Raw genomic sequence first — 20259 nt, 5'->3', positions numbered from 1 at the left:
TGACCTCATTCTCATTTAGTGTGATGTTCAACTTACTCTATGTTTCCATCAAACATTATTTTAATATTAGTGAAGACACCTTGTTTGAACGAGTGAAATCGAATACGATACCATAATGAGCGGTTAGCAGAGATCAGGCTAGCTTATTGTGAAATGAATACTGTTTGCTCTTTAATAAGAATCCATTGGATCCAGCCATTATAAAGGGTCTTGATCAGAAGATGGTGACTTAAACTTTCGCCTTCCCAAGATATCTGGAACATCTGCAGAAGGGCTAGAAGAAAACAATACGCTCATAATGCATATATAAGTGTGTATGCTTATTTCTCTAAGTTGAATAGGTCCTCGTGCAACATAAATGACATTATGAGTGAAGGCAGTGCTGTATGTCACCATGACAACCGCATCCACAGCAACGTCTTTGTTGTGGTTGGAGACCAATAAGCTCATAATGGGCAATGGTCGACACCTTTCTTTTTCCATTTTTTAAAAGAGTCCTATCTGATCAGAAATGGCTTCTCAAAACTATACCCAGATTGTAAGATGCAGATTAAACTCTAAGGATTTTTTCTGCTGGCCCGATCAGGCCAGTGGTTCAAATTTTACTTTTCCTGCCAATATTTTCACTGGCCCTGCCACTAAAAAATTTTTAATAATGGCTGTTATCATTATTGTTGAACCATGTTATCTATAAATAAGCCTTCATGACACCAACGTTTTAGTTACTGATTCAATTTTACAATTCTTGATTGATTCCAATTTTGAACACACAGCAAAGACTGATATAAAAAAAATTAAGTAAAAAACTATTAAAAACAAGGTAACAGTCAGTAAATAAGAGCAAATCAACAAATTACAAGCAGTAGCATGACTGAATATATAGCTGTGCTTATTAACACTATGTATTATACACAGGCAAGATGAAAATAAAATGCCATGTAAACTTTTCTGAAGAAAGTCAGCTTCCCTCAGAGATACATTCATATTCAATAATTAGGATTATCTTCCAATATTTCATGCATCGTGAACAATAATCTTGCTCTGTCTGCTACAGTACTTTCTTCTCTTTACGTCCGTTTTCAGCATTTCTGGCCTTAATATTTCCACACAAATGGCATTTTGGAAAATGACTCTGCATGCACTCTGCATGCAAGCCCTGAACAGAGATTGGTTAAAATAAAACAAAAAATGGCCGGTCGACCGGTGCATAAATTAAATATAGATTAGTCATTGCTAAAGTTACAAAGTTACTCACCACAATGGGAATTTTGGCGTACTTTGGTATGTATTTGTCTGTTCAAGTGCAACAAGGTGAGGAAACAAACTGAGTTGCATCTTGCTTGAAAGCTTTAAAATCGCTTGATTTTTTTAAATAAAAAAATGTGCACATGATAAACTTTTCTGACAATACAACAGTGGCCTGATCGGGTCAGTGACAAAATCGTCATCTGTCTCAAGCGTCTTTCACGCTGGTCCCGGGCCATCTGGCAATCCTTATTGGTGCGCCCTGCCTGACGCCAACTCCTGCAGTTGAAAGATGGCAGAAAATGGGCCAATCTCTCTACTCTGTACTGTAGTGGTTCTTATATGAGCGTAAAATATCACAGCGAGGGTAATGTCCTGGAAGTGATTGGCTCCCGACATAGAATGTAATGTGAGCCCAATAGGGGAGCAAAAAGCCTCTCTCAAAGCAAGTGAAATCCCAATCACTCTGTTCCTCTAGTGAGCAAAGACGTGGGCTGTTTGGTACTGCTGACTGCCAGAATCAAATTACTCTCGGGCTCTAGAGAGAGACTGCCGGATTGAGAAAGGGGAATTCATTGTTTCGCAAATGTAATGAGGGGAGTATGTATTTGCGCGTATGTACGAGTTTAATTTGTGTCTGGTATACCTCAATGTTAATGTAAAGTTATGAATATGTGAATGACAAAATGATTTACGCAGGTCAAAAGCTGTATAGATGAATATGTTCCTTAACATTTTGCTTTTCAAGCTCTTGTTCTGCTGTTTAATATCAGGGTTGCTTTGTAATATAATTAGACTGTGAACGCATGTCTCACCCATCATCCTGTGAGCCCTCAGCTGCTGTAGGAGCTGCTGTCTCCACAAATGTCCCCATCCGGCTCTTCGAACGCTCTACGTTAAGCTGGCTTTGAGTCCCTAAGAATGAAACAGAGAAAGCAGGAATGCCATTTTTCGGTATTTATACAGACCACAAAACCAGTCTTAAGTGTCAATTTTACGAAATTTAGATTTGTACATCATCTGAATAAATAAGCTTTCCATTGATGTATGGTTTATTAGGATCAGAACATATTTGGCAATGATACAACTATTTGAAAATCTGTAATCTGAGGGTGCAAAAAAAATACTGAGAAAATCGCATTTTCAAAGTTTTCCAGATGAATTCTTAGCAATGCATATTACTAATCAAAGATTTATAATAAAAAATATATATATAATTTTAACCCATACAATGTTTTTTTGGCTATTGCTACAAATATTCTCCAGAAACTTAATATATACATAAATACAAAAACAGACTTTAAATTTGACAGGTGTTACACAGGGGCGAGGAGCAGGGAGACACAGGAGATTTCTTCAACGTGGAATTTTAGATCAAAGACATAGAACTTAAGACATTAAACAGCCAATGAAGAACTGGGAACCAGGAACAATTTAAATACATAGACAAATGGGATTACTGACTAGACACACCTGTGATCAATGAAACAACATAGGAAACATCTGGAATAAATCAATGAACGTAAGACAGAAACTGGGTCACAAAGAGAGAACAACAAACACAAAACATGAAACAGAGTCTGACATAATGCCCCCCTCCGGAATAGGGATGTAACAATATCAAAATCTCACGGTACGATACAATTTCGATATTGACCTCACGGTACGATATTTATTGCGATATTGTGGAAAAGCTCACGGTATTGTTAAATAGCCCACGATAGTGTTTGTGATGATAATAGCGAAAAAATACCGACATTTATTCTGCTTTTGCCAGTCAACAGGCAATTTATTGTTGTATTTATGGATCCATGACAAAATAAAACACTGATCACATAGTGCTTTTAAAGTGCAAGTTGTAGTCAGGAACATCAATATTCTGTATAGTAATATTTGGTTGCATAACTGATTCTTCTGTGCAATGTTCAAGTTAAGAAGCAGCTAGAACAATTGTAAACAATAGGCAATTCCCTTTAAGTGCAAACAAAGATCAAGTTAAGTCAGGTTTAAATGTGCAAGGCAAATAAGGACAGCCTTTTAAAACTGGTATTTAGAAACATAACTTAAACTTAAATAAAATAGTCAGTCAAAAAGCCTTAAAAAAAACACTGACCTATCATTTAGCTTATGTTCACGTTTTTCATCAGAAAGATCAAAATATCTACATTACAAGAAAAAAAAAAAAAGAACAGTAAAAAAAATCCTTAAACTGTCTGGCAAAAAGCCTTCTGAAAAACACTGAACTATTCTTTAGCTAATGTTCAAGTTTTTCTTTAGAAAAATCAAAAGATCTACATTGCAAGGGAGAAGAAGAGACCTCTGGGCATTTACAATATCCCCTGCTGTTGAAAATACCCTTTCACTGGGCACTGAGGTAGCGGGTATACACAGGTAGGTCTTTGCTAATGAAGACAGAATAGGATACCGCCCTGCATTGTCTCTCCACCACTTAAGAGGGCAAGCAGACAGTGAAACTAATGCTTCTTTGCAGTAAGAGTCAATTTCTGCCTGAATTCCACCTGTGACTTGATTACTGCTAAAAGAAGAGCCAAGGAGGTCCTCAAGGGCATGCTTCTTAAGAGGAGGCACAAAGCTCGCGCTGCTGTCGTCCAGATCTGCTGGATGTGGGCTCCTGGGCAGCACATCTTGGTCCTGGTTCATAAATGATAAAAATACATTATATCAGCATTTTGTTACATTTTATTGTATTTCTCTCAATTTTCTCTATGGCACAGCTTTAACATTTTTTACCTGTTGTTGCATCTGTGATGCTTTGAACTTTATTCTTTCAAAGACGTCCTCTCTCTCTCCACTGCCTAGATGTTGCAAGGTCCGAAAGCGTGGATCCAACGCACTGCTCTCCTGCATGAACTTTTCATCCTCTCCTTGGTATCTGTCAGTAAGATCCTTCAGAATGGCTACCTTCATCTGAGCAATGGCATTTGAGTCATGATTATCTGTGGCCATGCTGTCTTGAATCATTTGTTTTAGTGGTGAAATGAGAGATATTGTTGGTTGCAACTCATCACAGAGAACAGTTGTGGCCTTTTTTATTGGTAAAAGAATCTTCACAAGATCCTCTGCATTTGCAATGTCAGATGTGTCCAAAGTGTCAATTTCACGTGACTTGTGTCTCAGTTCATCACTCAGTAGGGCTGCAGCAACAGCTTGTTGCTGTTCAAGATAGCGCTCCACCATGTCCAGAGAGCTATTCCATCTTGTCACTACATCAATAATGAGTTTATGTACAGGGAGATTGAGTAGTTTTTGTTTGGTGGTCAGCACGGCTGTGGCTGTAGAACTGCGGTGAAAAAAACTTGCTACACGTCTGACTCTACCGAGGAGGCGGCTCACTGCGTTGACCTTTAAACCTGCTTTGGAGGCCAGGTTTAGTGTGTGCGCAAAGCACCGTATGTGAGGGGACAGTTCGGCTTCCTTTACTGCTACTCGCATGTTGCTTGCGTTGTCAGTAACAACAGCGATCCTTGTTCCAATCTTGTCCAGCCCCCACTCTTTGACTGCAGATTTAAACTGCGGTCAAGCCAGCCGCCAAGTAGAAAAGCACGGTCAATCTAGCCGCCACGTTATTTCTAGGGTTGCGTATAAACTGCGTATTACGGTAATACCGTCAGAGAACTGATCTGAATGCAGTGCTCTTCCAGCGAACGCTACTTTTTTTCCCTCAACACACAGTCCGTTACTGTCTGATGCTGAATACCAAAATAAAAACCCTCTAATACTCATATTACAAAATAAAAACAATAATATATGCTTATATTCGAAAAGCTATAAAAATAAAAGTTCTAGAATGCACAGACTGGTTCCACATCAGACAGGAAGTACAGTGTCAGCTGCATGCTGCTGCATCTACTTTCAAAAATCTATAAAAATAAAAGTTATAGATTGCACAGGCCACTTTCACCTCAGATTGAGAGTACACCTTGCCACAATGTCAGCTGCATCGTTTCAGGACTGTCTGATGTGTAATTACAGAATAAGAGCCCCCCAAATATCATAAATGAGATGCTGCATCTCTACATTCAAAAATCTATAAAAATAAAAGTTATAGATTGCACAGGCCACTTTCACCTCAGATTGAGAGTACACCTTGCCACAATGTCAGCTGCATCTTTTCAGAACAGTCTGATGTGTAATTACAGAATAAGAGCCCCCCAAATATCATAAATGAGATGCTGCATCTCTACATTCAAAAATCTATAAAAATAAAAGTTATTGATTGCACAGGCCACTTTCACCTCAGATTGAGAGTACACCTTGCCACAATGTCAGCTGCATCGTTTCAGAAAAGTCTGATGTGTAATTACAAAATAGGAGCCTCCCAAATCTCAAAAATAAGCTGCTGCATCTCTACTTTCAAAAATGTATATTAAAAAAAGTTATAGATTGCACAGGCCACTTTAACCTCATATTGACAGTACACCTTGCCACAATCTCAGCTGCATCGTTTCGGGACAGTGTGATGTGGAATTACAAAATAAGAGCCTCCCAAATCTCATAAATAAGCTGATGCATCTCTCCTTTTAAAAATGTATATTTAAAAAAGTTATAGATTGCACAGACCACTTTCACCTCAGATTGAGAGTACACCTTACCACAATGTCAGCTGCATCGTTTCAGGACTGTCTGATGTGTAATTACAGAATAAGAGCCCCCCAAATATCATAAATGAGATGCTGCATCTGCATTCAAAAATCAATAAAAATAAAAGTTATAGATTGCAGACGATTTTCACCTCAGATTGAGAGTACACCTTGCCACAATGTCAGCTGCATCGTTTCAGAACAGTCTGATGCGTAATTACAAAATAGGAGCCTCCCAAATCTAAAAAAAAAGCTGCTGCATCTCTACTTTCTAAACTGTATATTAAAAAAAGTTATAGATTGCACAGGCCACTTTCACCTCAGATTGAGAGTACACCTTACCACAATGTCAGCTGCATCGTTTCAGAACAGTCTGATGCGTAATTACAAAATAGGAGCCTCCCAAATCTCAAAAAAAAGCTGCTGCATCTCTACTTTAAAAAAATATATATTAAAAAAAGTTATAGATTGCACAGGCCACTTTCACCTCAGATTGAGAGTACACCTTGCCACAATGTCAGCTGCATTGTTTCAGGACAGTCTGATTTGGAATTACAAAATAAGAGCCTCCCAAATCTCATAATTTGGGAAGTCGTGGCCTAATGGTTAGAGAGTCGGACTCCCAATCGAAAGGTTGTGAGTTTGAGTCCCGGGCCGACAGGAATTGTGGGTGGGGGGAGTGCATGTACAGTTCTCTCTCCACCTTCAATACCACGACTTAGGTGCCCTTGAGCAAGGCATCGAACCCCCAACTGCTCCCCGGGCGCCGCAGCATAAATGGCTGCCCACTGCTCCGGGTGTGTGCTCACAGTGTGTGTGCGTGTGTTCACTGCTATGTGTGTGTGCACTTCGGATGGGTTAAATGCAGAGCACAAATTCTGAGTATGGGTCACCATACTTGGCTGAATGTCACTTCACTTACTCACTTATTTACTTAAACAAGCTGCTGCGTCTCTACTTTCAAAAATCTATAAAAATAAAAGTTATAGATTGCACAGACGACTTTCACCTCAGATTGAGAGTACAACTTGTCACAATGTCAGCTGCATCTTTTCAGGACAGTCTGATTTGGAATTACAAAATAAGAGCCTCCCAAATATCATAAATGAGATGCTGCATCTCTACATTCAAAAATCTATAAAAATAAAAGTTATAGATTGCACAGACCACTTTCACCTCAGATTTAGAGTACACCTTGCCACAATGTTAGCTGCATCGTTTCAGGACAGTCTGGTGTGGAATTGCAAAATAAGAGCCTCCCAAATCTCATAAACAAGCTGCTGCATCTCTACTTTCAAAAATCTATAAAAATAAAAGTTATAGATTGCACAGACCACTTTCACCTCAGATTTAGAGTACACCTTGCCACAATGTTAGCTGCATCGTTTCAGGACAGTCTGATGTGGAATTGCAAAATAAGAGCCTCCCAAATCTCAAAAATAATCTGCTGCATCACTACTTTCAAAAATGTATAAAAATAAAAGTTATAGATTGCACGGACCACTTTCACCTCAGATTGAGAGTACACCTTGCCACAATGTCAACTGCATCGTTTTAGGACAGTCTGATTTGTAATTACAAAATAAAAGCCTCCCAAATCTAAAAAAAAATCTGCTGCATCTCTTACTTTCAAAAATGTATATTAAAAAAAGTTATAGATTGCACAGGCCACTTTCACCTCAGATTGACAGTACATCTTGCCACAATGTCAGCTGCATCGTTTCAGGACAGTCTGATGTTGAATTATAAAAATAAGAGCCTCCCAAATCTCATAAATAAGCTGCTGCATCTCTCCTTTTAAAAATGTATATTTAACCCTTTCATGCATGAATTATGATAACCTCAGTCAGGATTTTTTTCCTATGTGTTTTTATTGCTCTTAGGGCATGAAAAACAAGAATTGATTTTTATTTTATTTTTTTACAAATTTTTCAAAGAGATCTTCAGATGTCCACTTGAGTGGACAGCATGCGGATGGTTTGAACTGAAGATATACTGTATTAAATATAAGACAATAATCAAACAGATAAAGTATGTGAATTTAACAAACTAATCAATGCAATTATATCAAATAATGTGAAAACTATAAAATATATGCAAAAAATATAAATGCAAAATATTGCAATGGCTTCATACAACTTCATACAAGTTGCACTTCGCGTATCTATGATATCAGAACATGAGGACGTGATTCCATCAGAATTTTCTACAGCCTGTCAAGGTACAACTGTGGAAACCACTCAGATGCTCCCTCCAGTGCACCAGAGTATGGAGATTTACCCTTATTAGCTGATAATTATGATTATGTTCAAGATGGACATGCACATTTCTATCTTAGCCCTCCTCTGAGAAAACCTAGCGATACGTTTTTTCAATCTCATCTGAAATTATCAGTGTTGGGGGTAACGCATTACAAGTAACATGCATAACCCATTCAGATTACTTTTTTGATGTTACAGGTAAAGTAATGTGTTACAAGTAACATGCATTACCTTATCAGATTACTTTTTGATCTAACAAGTAAGTAACTACAAGTAATGTGCATTACCTAATCAGATTACTTTTAGATTTAACGAGTAAAGAAACGCATTACAAGTAACATGCATTACGTAATCAGATTACTTTTTGATGTTATGAGTAAAAAAACGCATTACAATAACGCACATTACATAATCAGATTACTTTTTGATGCTATGAGAAAGGAAACGCATTACAAGTAACATGCATTATGTAATCAGATTACTTTTTGATGTTATGAGTAAAGAAACGCATTAAAAGTAACATGCATTACGTAATCAGATTACTTTTTGATGTTATTAGTAAAAAACGCATTATAATAACATGCATTATAAAATCAGATTACTTTTTGATCTAACAAGTAAAGTAATGCATTACAAGTGTCATACATTATGTAATCACATGACTTTTTTCGATGTCAATGAAAATTACATTCTAATAATAAAAATACATTTATTTACAGTAGAAAAAGTCAATGCATATTAAGTTTTTAAGTTTTAAATTTCAAAAACAATATTCACATTATAATTATGAATTGTAGCTGAAATATAGCCATTGCATGCATGACGTCCACTACAGTGGACATGTGATTAATCAGAGTTTTCTCTCAATCTAAAATCAAAACTTGGAAAATTTTACTGTGATATGACTCATTAGATATTGCTTTATGCTGCAATATTTTTTTTACCTACAAGAGTCTCCTAGGATAGAAGGAATGGGTGGATATTCTGGAGCAACTTGGCATGTCTGACTGACCCTTGGCCATCTTGGTTTGGAGGGGGAAAAAATCAAAACACAAAGGCTTGCCACTTGGTTGCAATTTATAGGATGGTGCACCAGGGTCCAATGAAGAGATTGATTTGCAACTTTGCCATAAAAACCCGTGCAAATTCAAGAAAATGCTTTTTTTAATAGCTGTCCACTGTAGTGACCACTATGCGTGAAAGGGTTAAAAACGTTATAGATTGCACAGGCCACTTTCACCTCAGATTGAGAGTACACTTTACCACAATGTCAGCTGCATCGTTTCAGGACTGTCTGATGTGTAATTACAGAATAAGAGCCCCTCAAATATCATAAATGAGATGCTGCATCTCTACATTCAAAAATCTATAAAAATAAAAGTTATAGATTGCACAGACAACTTTCACCTCAGATTGAGAGTACACCATGCCACAATGTCAGCTTCATCGTTTCAGAACAGTCTGATGCGGAATTACAAAATAGGAGCCATCCAAATCTCAAAAATAAGCTGCTGCATCTCTACTTTCAAAAATGTATATTAAAAAAAGTTATTGATTGCACAGGCCACTTTCACCTCAGATTGAGAGTACACCTTGCCACAATGTCAGCTGCATCGTTTCAGGACAGTCTGATGTGGAATTACAAAATAGGAGCCTCCCAAATCCCATAAATAAGCTGCTGCATCTCTACTTTAAAAAATGTATATTAATAAAAGTTATAGATTGCACAGGCCACTTTCACTTCAGATTGAGAGTACACCTTGCCACAATGTCAGCTGCTTTGTTTCAGGACAGTCTGATGTGTAATTACAAAATAAATGCCTCCCAAATCTCAAAAATAAGCTGCTGCATCTCTATATTCAAAAAATGTATATTAAAAAAAGTTATAGATTGCACAGACCACTTTCACCTCAGATTGAGAGTACACCTTACCACAGTGTCAGCTGCATCGTTTCAGGACTGTCTGATGTGTATTTACAAAATAAGAGCCCCCCAAATCTCAAAAATAAACTGCTGCATCTCTACTTTCAAAAATGTATATTAAAAAAGTTATAGATTGCGCAGGCCACTTTCACTTCGGATTGAGAGTACACCTTGCCACAGTGTCAGCTGTGTCGTTTCAGGACTGTTTAATGTGGAATTACAAAAAAGAGCCCCCTAACATTTATATACAGGTGCATCTCAATCAATTAGAATGATGTGTGAAAGTTGATCTTTTTTAGTAATTCAACTCAAATTGTGAAACTCAGGTATTAAATGAATTAACTGCACACAGAATGACGTAGTTTACATCTTGTCTTCTTTTAATTGTGATGATTTTAATTGTGATGAACAAAAACACACTGTGACGAGTGGGGCAGGGCCAAAGCCATGAGATCGAAGCCGGTGAAGTTAATGAGAATGAGAACACCTGCACCACGTACCGGTCTCGAGTCCCACGGAAGAGCTCCGGACGGATAATTGGAGGAGTACAACATTGAAGGACGAGAGAGGACCAGGCCTGGGTTTTATTTTTTGTTTTGTTTGTGCGAGACAGTCGTTCGTGGGGGCGGTGGGCTGGAGTGAGTTGCCGGGCGGATGGACGAGCTTGCTGCTGGCCGCCTGGGATGTGGAGTGAAGGCTGCTGTCCTTGAGGGAGCGGAGGAGTCGCCATCATTGACCTGGTGGCAGGAGCCTGCTGCCATCCGCCATGACTGGGGAGGAGCAGGGAACGGGGGAGTCCTGCCAGCTACCAGGAGCCGTCATCGTCCACTGGGCTATCCAGTGCCGCCACAAGGCACGGTGAAAGAGTTCACCCAGCTTGTGAAGGGCTGAGCTGCGGTGTGTTTGGGAAACAGAACAATTTATTTATTTTTTCCTCTCTCCCCTCTCTCATTTCTGTCTCTCCTCATCCTTCCGTCTCCTTTTCTCTCGCCTCATGTGTCTGTTCTTCCCAATCGGTGGGGGGGGGGGGGTGTTTAGGGGACATCAGTCTCGTGAGTACATTTGTGGACTACTGTTGCTCTGTTTTGTTTATTTAATTATTGCAGTTTTATTTGAATGTTCACCGGTTTCCGCCTCCTCCTTCCCGACTTACGAATGTTCTTACACCCATCAATTCACTCTGTCAACAAATTATTACACACATTGCCAAAGAAGATGGCTGTTCACATAGTGCTGTATCCAAGCATGTTAACAGAAAGTTGAGGGGAAGGAAAAAAGTGTGGAAGAAAAAAAATGCACAACCAACCGAGAGAACCGCAGCCTTATGACGATTGTTAAGCAAAATAGATTCAGAATCAGAATCAGCTTTCTTGCGCATACAAGGAATTTGTTTTAGTGACATAAGCTTCCAGTACTCAGAGACAAAAAAATAAAAAATAAAATTCAGCAAATAAATAAGTGTATAAACAATTGTGCTATAAATGATAATGGAATAGGATAGAATAAGATGCAGGGATGTACTAGGGTGGAGGGGTAACAAATAAATATAAGGATATTGCACATTTCTATTGCATAAGCATAAGTGGGGAACATTTAACTGTTCATGAGGTAGATTGCGTGGGGGAAGAAACTGTTCTTGTGCCTGACTGTTCTGGTATTTGCGGCTCTGAGGCGCCGGCCAGATGGCAAAAGTTTAAAGATGGGGTAACTTGGATGTGAGGGATCCAGAGTGATTTTCTGAGCCCTTTTCCTCACTCTGGATGTGTACAGTTCTTGAAGGGTGGGCAGGGGAGCACCAATAATCCTTTCAGCAGTCCGAACTGTTCTCTCTAGTCTTCTGATGTCTGATTTTGTTGCTGAACCAAACCAGACAGTTATTGAAGTACACAGGACAGACTCAATGACGTCTGAGTAGAACTGTTTCAGCAGCTCCTGTGGCAGGTTAAACTTCCTCAGCTGGCGAAGAAAGTACAACCTTTGTTGGGGCTTTTTCACAATGTGATTGTCCCATTTCAGGTCCTGGGAGATGGTGGTTCCCAGGAATCTGAATGACTCCACTGCAGACACAGTGCTGTTCATGATGGTGAGTGGGGGAAGTGCAGGGGGGTTTCTCCAAAAGTCCACGATCATCTCCACTGTTTTAAACGTGTTCAGCTCCTGGTTGTTAAGACTGCACCAGACAGCCAGCTGCTCAACCTCTTTTCTGTAAGCAGACTCGTCACCGTCCTAGATGAGGCCGATGACTGTAGTGTCGTCTGCAAACTTCAGGAGCTTGACAGAGGGGTCTTTAGAGTTGCAATAGTTGGTGAACAGGGAGAAGAGCAGAGGGGAGAGAACACATCCCTGAGGGGCACCAGTGATCCAATATATTACTGTCTCTGGTGGGACATGTAACATGCTGTCTGTATTTTGGCAGTTCATGGGAGAGATTGGCTTTATTAAAGTCCCCAAGAATGATTAAAACAGAGTCTGGGTGTTGTTGTTCTGTCTCTGTGATCTGATCAGCGAGTTTCTGTAAAGCCAGACCTACGTGCGCTTGTGGAGGGAAGTAAACACTCACCAGAATGAACGAGTGAAACTCCCGCGGCGAATAGAACGGCTTGCAGTTGGAAAAAACTGCATTTCTAGATCTGGACAGCACATCTTCTTTAATACAGTTACATCTGTACACCAGCGTTCATTGATGTAAAAGCATGTCCCGCCGCCGCGCGATTTTCCCGTTGATTCTGCGTCGCGATCCGCTCTAAACAGCTGAAAGTCCGGCAGATGGAGCGCGCTGTCCGGTGTGGCGTCATTCAGCCAGGTTTCCGTGAAACACAGAACAGCAGAGTGTGAGGAATCCTTATTTGTCCGAGAGAGCAGAAGGAGTTCGTCCGTTTTGTTGGGTAGAGAGCAGAGATTTGCCAGATGTATGCTAGGCAACGGCGTTCAAAATCCACGCTTCCGGAGTTTGACAAGCACTCCTGCTCGCTTTGATCAGCGCCGCTGCTCCTCCGATAACAATGTTCAGTAAAAAGTCTGAATAATTTAAATCCGGTAACAGATCTTGTGGTGTGTTCTGCCGAATGTTCATCAGTTCATCCCTGGTGAAACTGATTGTGTTTGTTAAACAAAAAACAGGAAAAACGAACAAAAACAGTATAAATACTGGAGAGCCAAGCACTGAAGCAGCCGTGTGCGGCACCATCGAGTGACAGACTATGACAAGAATTCAAGAATTTGAGTGAACTTCACAGGGAATGGACTGAGGCTGGGGTCAAGGCATCAAGTGCCACCACACACAGACGTGTCAAGGAATTTGCTGAAACACGGACAAAGTCTTAGCCGGGCTAAGGAGAAGATGAAGTGGACTGTTGCCCAGTGGTTAAAAAGTCCTCTTTTCAGATGAGAGCAAGTTTTGTACTTCATTTGGAAACCAAGATCCTAGAGTTTAAAGTAAGGGTGGAGAAGCTTATACCCCAAGGTGATTGAAAACTGCTGGTGTTGATTCATTGTGTTTTTTTAAAACCAAAGACACTGCACCCATTTACCAAGAAATTTTGGAGCATTTCATGCTTCCTTGTGCTGACCAGCTTTTTGAAGATGCTGATTTCATTTTCCAGCAGGATTTGGCACCTGGCCACACTGCCAAAAGCACCAAATGTTGGTTAAATAGTGTTGGTCAAGTCACTTTTATTTATATAGTGCTTTAAACAAAAAAAGATTGTCAAAGCAACTGAACAACATTAATTAGGAAAACAGTGTGTCAATAATGTAAAAATGACAGTTAAAGGCAGTTCATCATTGAATTCAGTGATGTCATCATTCAGCTCAGTTCAGTTAATTTAGTAAATGAAGTGTCCCCAACTAAGCAAACCAGAGGTGACACCGGCAAGGAACCAAAACTTCATCAGTGACCGAATGGAGAAGAAACCTTGGGAGAACCCAGGCTCAGTCGGGGGGGGGGGGGGGCAGTTCTACTCTGATCCGATGAAGCCAGCAGTTCAATTACAGGCTGCAGCAAGTCAGATTGTGCAGAAGAATCATCGGTTTCCTGTGGTCTTGTCCCAGTGGTCGTTGAAGACAAGGTCTTTACAGGGGATCTGTCTCTGTGGCTCATCTAGTTGATCTGGTCTCCGCTGTCTCGCAGGGCTGTAGAGGTCCTTTCTAGGTGCTAATCCTCCATTTGTCTGGATACTGACTGAATGCGGGTGACCCTCTGATCTGGATAAAGACTGGATCTGGTGGCTACGGTGACCTCAGAATAAGGGAGAAACAGACTAATATTAGCGTAGATGCCATTCAAATACTTAGGTGCTAAACCATTCAGAGCTTTATAAGTAATAAGCAAGATTTTAAAATGTATACAATGTTTGATAGGGAGCCAGTGCAGTGTTGACAGAACCGTGCTAATATGGTCATAGTTCCTGGTTCTATTAAGAACTCTAGCTGCTGCATTTAGCATCTAGGACTAGCTGAAGTTTGTTTATTAGGCATGCAGCACAATCACCCTATAAAGCATTACAATAATCTAACCTTGAGGTCATAAACGCATGGAATAACATTTCTGCATTTCATATTGAGAGGATAGGCTGTAATTTAGATATATTTTTGAGATGGAAAAATGCAGATTTACAAATGATAGAAATGGGTTTTTTTAAAGAAAGAATTGCTATCAAATAGCAAACCTACGTTCCTAACGGATGATGAAGAATTAACAGAGCAGCAATCAAGTCTTAGTAAGCGTTATAGGCTATTAGATGCAGAGTTTTAAGGTCCTATAATTAACACCACCTTTTTTAAATCGACTATGCATTCCGTTTTTTTTTTAATTTGTATGTTTCGCTGGGCAGTGAAGAAATATAGAGCTGAGTATCATCAGCATAACAGTTAAAGCTAACACTGTGTTTTCTGATGATATCTTCTAAGGGTAACATGTAAAGGGTTTAGAGTCATGGCCCTAGTACTGAGCCTTGATTTACTCCATACTGCACTTGTTATTCATATGATACCTCTTCATTCAATGCTACGAATTGATGGCGGTCATATAAGTACGATTTAAACCATGCTAATGCACTTCCATTAATGCCAAAAAAGTTTTCTAGTCAATGCAAAAGAATGTTGTGGTCAATAGTGTCTTGCACTAAAATCCAATAGCACAAATAGAGAGATACAACCACAGAGATCGGTCTATAATTAAGTAGTTCTCAACTTTGGGATCAAGTTGTGGTTTTTTGATGAGAGGCTTAATAACAGCCAGTCTAAAGGTTTTGGAGACATACCCTTATGGCAATGAGGAATTAATAATAGTCACAAGAGGATCTATGACTTCTGGAAGCACCTATTTTAGTAGCTAAGATTGAATAGGGTCTAACATATATGTTGTTGGTTTAGATGATTTAACAATTTTATACAATTCTTCCTATCCTATAGTAGAGAATGACTGGAACTGTTCCTCAGGGGATCTATAGTGCACTGTCTGATGTGATACTGTAGCTGAAGGCTGCATTGTTACAATTTTATCTCTAATAGAATCGATCTTAGAAGTAAAGTAGTTCATAAAGTCATTACTGCTGTCATGTTGGGAAATGTCAACACAGTGTGCTTGACTTCCCAGCAAACTCACAAGACCTGAACCCCATAGAGAATCAATAGGATATTGCCAAGAGGAAAATGAGAAACCCAAAAAAAAATGCTGCTAAGCTGAGGGCCACTGTCAAAGAAACCTGGGCTTCCATTCCACCTCAGCAGTGCCACAAACTGATCACCTCGATGCCACGCCGAATTAAGGCAGTAGTTAAAGCAAAAGGAGCCCCTACCATTTATTGAGTACATGTACAGTAAAGGAAAATTAAGAAGACCAACCATTCACATTTTTTCTTTTTATTGTTCTTAAGTATAATAACTTGTTGAGATTCATCACAATTAAAAGGACCAAAGACTTAAACTACTTCAGTCTGTGTGCATTGAATTTAATTACAATACACAAGTTTAACAATTAGAGTTGAATTACTGAAATAAATGAACTTTTCCATGACATTCTAATTTACTGAGATTCACCTTTATATGAAAGTTAGGGGGGGGGGTTGGCTTTTATTTTGTAATACCACATCAGACAGTCATGATGTGACACATCTGACACTGTGGGAAGGTATACTCTCAATCTGAGGTTGAGCTAGTCTGTGCAATCTAGAACGTTTATTTTTATTGATTTTTTAAAGTAGAGATGCAGCAGCATATTTATGAGATTTAGGAGGCTCTTATTTCGTAATTCCACATCAGATAGTCCTGAAACAATGCAGCTGACATTGTGGCAAGGTGTACTCTCAATCTGAGGTGAAAGTGGTCTGTGCAATCTATAACTTTTATTTTTAGAGATTTTTGAATGTAGGGATGCAGCATCTCATTTATGATATTTGGGGGGGCTCTTATTCTGTAATTACACATCAGACTGTCCTGAAACGATGCAGCTGACATTGTGGTAAGGTGTACTCTCAATCTGAGGTGAAAGTGGTCTGTGCAATCTATAACTTTTATTTTTATAAATTTTTGAAAGTAAAGATGCAGCAGCTTGTTTATGAGATTTGGAAGGCTCTTATTTTGTAATTCCAAATCAGACTGTCCTGAAACGATGCAGGTGACATTGTGGCAAGGTGTACTCTCAATCTGAGGTGAAAGTGGTCTGTGCAATCTATAACTTTTATTTTTATAGATTTTTGAATGTAGAGATGCAGCAGCTTGTTTATGAGATTTGGGAGGCTCTTATTTTGCAATTCCACATCAGACTGTCCTGAAACGATGCAGCTGACATTGTGGCAAGGTGTACTGTCAATCTGAGGTGAAAGTGGCCTGTGCAATCTATAACTTTTTTTAATATACATTTTTGAAAGCAGAAATACAGCATCTTATTTTTGAGATTTGGGAGGCTCCTATTTTGTAATTCCGCTTTAGACTGTTCTGAAACGATGCAGCTGACATTGTGGCAAGGTGTACTCTCAATCTGAGATGAAAGTCCTCTGTGCAATCAATAACTTTTATTTTTATAGATTTTTAAAAGGAGAGATGCAGCATCTCATTTATGATATTTGGGGGGGCTCTTATTCTGTAATTACACATCAGACAGTCCTGAAACTATGCAGCTGACATTGTGGTAAGGTGTACTCTCAATCTGAGGTGAAAGTGGTCTGTGCAATCTATAACTTTTATTTTTATAGATTTTTGAAAGTAGAGATGCAGCAGCTTGTTTATGAGATTTGGGAGGCTCTTATTTTGTAATTCCAAATCAGACTGTGCTGAAACGATGCAGCTGACATTGTGGCAAGGTGTACTCTCAATCTGAGGTGAAAGTGGTCTGTGCAATCTATAACTTTTATTTTTATAGATTTTTGAATGTAGAGATGCAGCAGCTTATTTATGATTATTGGGGAGGCTCTTATTTTGTAATTCCAAATCAGACTGTCCTGAAACGATGCAGCTGACATTGTGGCAAGGTGTACTCTCAATCTGCAGTGAAAGTGGCCTGTGCAATCTATAACTTTTTTAATAAACATTTTTGAAAGCAGATGCAGCATCTTATTTTTGAGATTTGGGAGGCTCCTATTTTGTAATTCCGCATCAGACTGTCCTGAAACGATGCAGCTGACATTTTGGCAAAGTGTACTCTCAATCTGAGGTGAAAGTCGTCTGTGCAATCAATAACTTTTATTTTTATAGATTTTTGAAAGTAGAGATGCAGCTGCTTGTTTATGAGATTTGGGAGGCTCTTATTTTGTAATTACACATCAGACAGTTCTGAAACGATGCAGCTGACATTGTGGTAAGGTGTACTCTTAATCTGAGGTGAAAGTGGTCTGTGCAATCTATAACTTTTATTTGTTATACATTTTTGAATGTAGAGATGCAGCATCTCATTTATGATATTTGGGGGGCTCTTATTCTTTAATTACACATCAGATAGTCCTGAAACGACGCAGCTGACATTGTGGTAAGGTGTACTCTCAATCTGAGGTGAAAGGGGTCTGTGCAATCTATAACTTTTATTTTTATAGATTTTTGAAAGTAGAGATGCAGCAGCTTGTTTATGAGATTTGGGAGGCTCTTATTTTGTAATTCCAAATCAGACTGTCCTGAAACGATGCAGCTGACATTGTGGCAAGGTGTACTCTCAATCTGAGGTGAAAGTGGTCTGTGCAATCTATAACTTTTATTTTTATAGATTTTTGAAAGTAGAGATGCAGCAGCTTGTTTATGAGATTTGGGAGGCTCTTATTTTGCAATTCCACATCAGACTGTCCTGAAACGATGCAGCTGACATTGTGGCAAGGTGTACTGTCAATCTGAGGTGAAAGTGGCCTGTGCAATTTATAACTTTTTTTAATATACATTTTTGAAAGCAGAAATGCAGCATCTTATTTTTGAGATTTGGGAGGCTCCTCTTTTGTAATTCCGCTTTAGACTGTTCTGAAACGATGCAGCTGACATTGTGGCAAGGTGTACTCTCAATCTGAGGTGAAAGTCCTCTGTGCAATCAATAACTTTTATTTTTATAGATTTTTAAAAGGAGAGATGCAGCACCTCATTTATGATATTTGGGGGGCTCTTATTCTGTAACTACACATCAGACAGTCCTGAAACGATGCAACTGACATTGCGGTAAGGTGTACTCTCAATCTGAGGTGAAAGTGGTCTGTGCAATCTATAACTTTTATTTTTATAGATTTTTGAAGGTAGAGATGCAGCAGCCTGTTTATGAGATTTGGGAGGCTCTTATTTTGTAATTACACATCAGACTGTCCTGAAACAATGCAGCTGACATTGTGGCAAGGTGTACTCTCAATCTGAGGTGAAAGTCCTCTGTGCAATCTATAACTTTTATTTTTAGAGATTTTTGAATGTAGGGATGCAGCATCTCATTTATGATATTTGGGGGGGGGGGCTCTTATTCTGTAATTACACATCAGACTGTCCTGAAACGATGCAGCTGACATTGTGGTAAGGTGTACTCTCAATCTGAGGTGAAAGTGGTCTGTGCAATCTATAACTTTTATTTTTATAAATTTTTGAAAGTAAAGATGCAGCAGCTTGTTTATGAGATTTGGAAGGCTCTTATTTTGTAATTCCAAATCAGACTGTCCTGAAACGATGCAGGTGACATTGTGGCAAGGTGTACTCTCAATCTGAGGTAAAAGTGGTCTGTGCAATCTATAACTTTTATTTTTATAGATTTTTGAATGTAGAGATGCAGCAGCTTGTTTATGAGATTTGGGAGGCTCTTATTTTGCAATTCCACATCAGACTGTCCTGAAACGATGCAGCTGACATTGTGGCAAGGTGTACTGTCAATCTGAGGTGAAAGTGGCCTGTGCAATCTATAACTTTTTTTAATATACATTTTTGAAAGCAGAAATGCAGCATCTTATTTTTGAGATTTGGGAGGCTCCTATTTTGTAATTCCGCTTTAGACTGTTCTGAAACGATGCAGCTGACATTGTGGCAAGGTGTACTCTCAATCTGAGATGAAAGTCCTCTGTGCAATCAATAACTTTTATTTTTATAGATTTTTAAAAGGAGAGATGCAGCATCTCATTTATGATATTTGGGGGGGCTCTTATTCTGTAATTACACATCAGACAGTCCTGAAACTATGCAGCTGACATTGTGGTAAGGTGTACTCTCAATCTGAGGTGAAAGTGGTCTGTGCAATCTATAACTTTTATTTTTATAGATTTTTGAAAGTAGAGATGCAGCAGCTTGTTTATGAGATTTGGGAGGCTCTTATTTTGTAATTCCAAATCAGACTGTGCTGAAACGATGCAGCTGACATTGTGGCAAGGTGTACTCTCAATCTGAGGTGAAAGTGGTCTGTGCAATCTATAACTTTTATTTTTATAGATTTTTGAATGTAGAGATGCAGCAGCTTATTTATGATTATTGGGGAGGCTCTTATTTTGTAATTCCAAATCAGACTGTCCTGAAACGATGCAGCTGACATTGTGGCAAGGTGTACTCTCAATCTGCAGTGAAAGTGGCCTGTGCAATCTATAACTTTTTTAATATACATTTTTGAAAGCAGATGCAGCATCTTATTTTTGAGATTTGGGAGGCTCCTATTTTGTAATTCCGCATCAGACTGTCCTGAAACGATGCAGCTGACATTTTGGCAAGGTGTACTCTCAATCTGAGGTGAAAGTCGTCTGTGCAATCAATAACTTTTATTTTTATAGATTTTTGAAAGTAGAGATGCAGCAGCT

The 20259-nt window shown here is 39.0% G+C and overlaps 2 protein-coding genes across 2 annotated transcripts in view; both read right to left on the bottom strand.

Annotated features, from left to right (window-relative positions):
- Positions 1 to 20259, bottom strand: part of LOC132154244 (kinocilin-like) — a 33521-nt gene continuing 13262 nt past the window's right edge. The window contains exons 4-5 of the mRNA XM_059562817.1: positions 2061 to 2160; positions 1 to 274 (exon numbers count right to left, since the gene is read on the bottom strand). Of these exons, the coding sequence (XP_059418800.1) occupies positions 199 to 274; positions 2061 to 2160 (176 nt within the window). The 3' untranslated portion in view covers positions 1 to 198. The remainder of the gene's footprint in view (positions 275 to 2060; positions 2161 to 20259) is intronic.
- On the bottom strand, positions 3496 to 4763 carry LOC132155340 (E3 SUMO-protein ligase ZBED1-like). The gene is made up of 2 exons (XM_059564224.1): positions 3997 to 4763; positions 3496 to 3897 (listed from the first exon to the last, which is right to left on the bottom strand). Exons 1-2 carry the CDS (start codon positions 4696 to 4698, stop codon positions 3496 to 3498), a joined length of 1104 nt encoding a protein of 367 aa, XP_059420207.1. The 5' UTR covers positions 4699 to 4763.

This window comes from Carassius carassius, chromosome 12 (assembly GCF_963082965.1).
Source record: "Carassius carassius chromosome 12, fCarCar2.1, whole genome shotgun sequence".
NCBI classification, from domain to species: Eukaryota; Metazoa; Chordata; class Actinopteri; order Cypriniformes; family Cyprinidae; genus Carassius; species Carassius carassius.
The sequence above is the reverse complement of the archived record's forward strand: the minus strand, read 5'-3'. Positions and strand labels throughout refer to the sequence as shown.

Bases quoted from the DNA above. Each gene is read 5' to 3' on its own strand.
- LOC132155340 (XM_059564224.1), bottom strand. From the start codon at position 4,698: ATGCGAGTAGCAGTAAAGGAAGCCGAACTGTCCCCTCACATACGGTGC. The intron at 3,898-3,996 runs GTAAAAAATGTT...TTTATGAACCAG, and splicing joins CATCACAGATGCAACAACAG to GACCAAGATGTGCTGCCCAG.